Raw genomic sequence first — 2661 nt, forward strand, 5'->3', positions numbered from 1 at the left:
CCCCCGGCCCTCCCCCATTCACTGCGTGCACTCACTGACTGGTTCAGCTCCCTGTACGTTCATGGGTCCACTCATTCGCCCATTCACTCTGCCTGACCACTTGCACCACCCCATCCACCTGCTTAGTCCCACAAACTGCACACAGGACTTGTCCTCGTGTCTTACGAGGCCCATGCTGGTGGTGGCCTCAGACCCAAGAGGGGGCCATCACCCCTCAGGGTGGTCCTGTCTGGAGAGAGGAAGATCCAGGCCTGAGATGTCCTGGGAGGGCCAGGAAGGCAAGACCTGCCCAGAAGGGGGTGTGGGGAGACCACTGGAGAGGAGGGGCAGTGGGGCTGGCAGCTGGGGAATGAGGAGCGGCTCTTGGGAGGCGGGATGGGAAGGGGAAGCCACCGCAGGCCACTGGTTAGGCTCGCGTGAAGCCCTGGAGACGGAAAAGCAGAGTGTGAATGGAGGATGGGAAGCAGTGGGAGAAATGTCCTGGGGCTGTGTGGTTTGTGTAGGAGCTCCAGGCTGCACATGCGTGGTGGGGGGCCACACAAGGTCTTCGAATGGGGGAGGTCTCTGTCCTGTGTCAACCCTGTGTCCCTGCTCCCACAGGTCTGGAGGTGACGCCAGGCCCTGGGGCCTACAGCCCGGAGAAGGTGCCCCCTGTGCGCCAGCGGAACCCCCCAGCATTCACCCTTGGCTTGCGCCTGTACCCTAAGGCCCCTGACAGCTCGGCCCCAGCCCCTAATGCCTACACCATGCCGCCGCTCTGGGGCTCACAGATCTTGGTCAAACCCAGGAGCCCCAGCTATACGGTGGTGGGCCGCACGCCCCCTGCCTGCCTCCCACAGGACCCTGCCAAGTTCCCAGGCCCTGGCCAGTACGACAGCCCAGACCCCAACGCCTACCGCCAACGCCGGCCAGCCTTCACCATGCTGGGCCGGCCCTGTGCCCCACAGCTCCTGGAGGAGACGCCTGGGCCTGGCAGCCACAGCCCCGAGCGGGTCACTGTGAACAGAGCCAGGGCCCCTGCCTACAGCATGGGTACCCGCCACTCAAAGCGGGCCTCCGCAGGAAACAGGGTGCTGCGGGGGACTCAGGGCAGCCACAGGGCACATGGTGCCTCCTCCTCCCCTGCTGCTGTCTGAGGTCTCTCCGGGTGCCGCCTGGCCCTCCATCCCCGAGGCCACGCCCCAAGGCCCTGTGTAGCGCCCCAGTTTCTCTTCTCCCGGTCACAGCAGGCCAGGGCAGGCAGGCAATGCTCCTTTTCCTGGCCGGCGATGGAGCTTCCTGTGTCCTGGAACTTGGTGTCCAGCCCCACCGGGCCCCGATTCCCGCACAGCTCTGGTTTCTGCCAAGCTTGGGTTCATCCCTGCTTCTCATAGTGTGGCTCATGGAGGTCCCTGCCCACCACCCCGTAGAGTTGCTGCCAATAAACCTCCAACGCCAACAGCTGTGAGCAGCCCTCATGACGACTCATTTAATGTGTCTATTCATGTCCTAGAAAGGTGACCTGGATTCTGACCTCTGAGGCCAACTCGAGAGTCTCTAGTCCTCAGAGGTCTGGATGGAAGCCGATGAAAGACCTGGGTTTTGAATGAGGGGAGTCAGATGGGGCTCCTGGAAGATAAAACTTTGCACTTGGGTTTTGAAGGATGCATAGGAGTTTGATGTATTGTAATACCTACAAGATGCCTACTACTACCACCCAGATACTGATGAATGTCACCTAGGTTTTACAGCAACTTGGAAGGCAAGTGATAGTCTCCAGAGGAAACAAGGCTTCAGAGATCCTGAGGCCTGTCCACTCCCACGGTTGTCATTCTGATGCTGGATTTGAACCCTGGCCACTAGGGACAGAAACATGGATGGTGCTAGGTGATCAAGTTCTTTATGTCAAGGAGCCAGGCCAGTCTCTCCCCAAGGGACCTCATCACCCCAGACGTGCCCCAGACACCCTCGACACACTGCCCTTCCTTGCACATAGCAGAGACACCCGACAACAGCCCAGACGTGGGCTCCAGCTGGGACCTCCACAGGGGGACACTGCTTCTCCCACGACCACAGCCCCCCGCCCCGCGGGCGCGCCCCTCCCCCTCGGCGCAGTGACCTCATTTCTCTGCTTTATGGATCGCTCCTCGGTGGCCACGCCCCGCCCTCCCCACCTGCCAGCCAGAGCCCTCGCTTTGTCTCTCTGCAGCGGACCGGGGCGGGGTGCAGGAGCTTGCCTCTGGGGTGTCCGTGACACCCGGTCCTCGGTGCAGAAGGACCCAACTTTTAGGTCTGCCCGGGGCATGCTGGTCTCCGGTCTCCGACCCCTCCAGGCCCAGCACTACCCGCGCTGCCTCCGGGCACCCCGCTTGCCTGCCCAGACCTCGGTTTCTCCCCTGGGAGAGAAATCAGGGCGCGATCCGGAGCAGCGCGGCGGGATGGGGCTGCCCTTGGGCGTGGGGTTACCATCTCTGGCTCTGATGGCGTCCCTCCTCTCCCCTGCCTCAGTTTCCCCATTTGTCCAGGCTCATTCTTAAGTCTCCCCCAGGAAAGTGGGGCGCAGCGGGGGAGCCGCCGCCAGGAGGTTAAACCTCGCTCCTCCCCAAGTTCCGCCAAGCGCCAGGTCGCAAAGGACCGGGGTCCCAGGGGCGCAGCCCCCCGCGGCTGCGCGCTGGGCCGGGC

At 62.9% G+C, this 2661-nt stretch overlaps 1 protein-coding gene across 1 annotated transcript in view; it reads left to right on the top strand.

The window, feature by feature from the left end:
- Positions 1 to 1458, top strand: part of Odf3l2 (outer dense fiber of sperm tails 3 like 2) — a gene marked incomplete at its 5' end in the record, with an annotated part of 3948 nt that extends 2490 nt beyond the window's left edge. Inside the window, one exon of the mRNA XM_033759634.1 lies at positions 601 to 1458. Coding sequence (XP_033615525.1) covers positions 601 to 1136 — 536 coding nt within the window. The remainder of the gene's footprint in view (positions 1 to 600) is intronic.
- Between the last annotated feature and the right edge of the window lie 1203 nt (positions 1459 to 2661).

This window comes from Fukomys damarensis, unplaced genomic scaffold, assembly GCF_012274545.1.
Source record: "Fukomys damarensis isolate Sample0158 unplaced genomic scaffold, DMR_v1.0_HiC HiC_scaffold_37, whole genome shotgun sequence".
Lineage (NCBI taxonomy): Eukaryota > Metazoa > Chordata > Mammalia > Rodentia > Bathyergidae > Fukomys > Fukomys damarensis.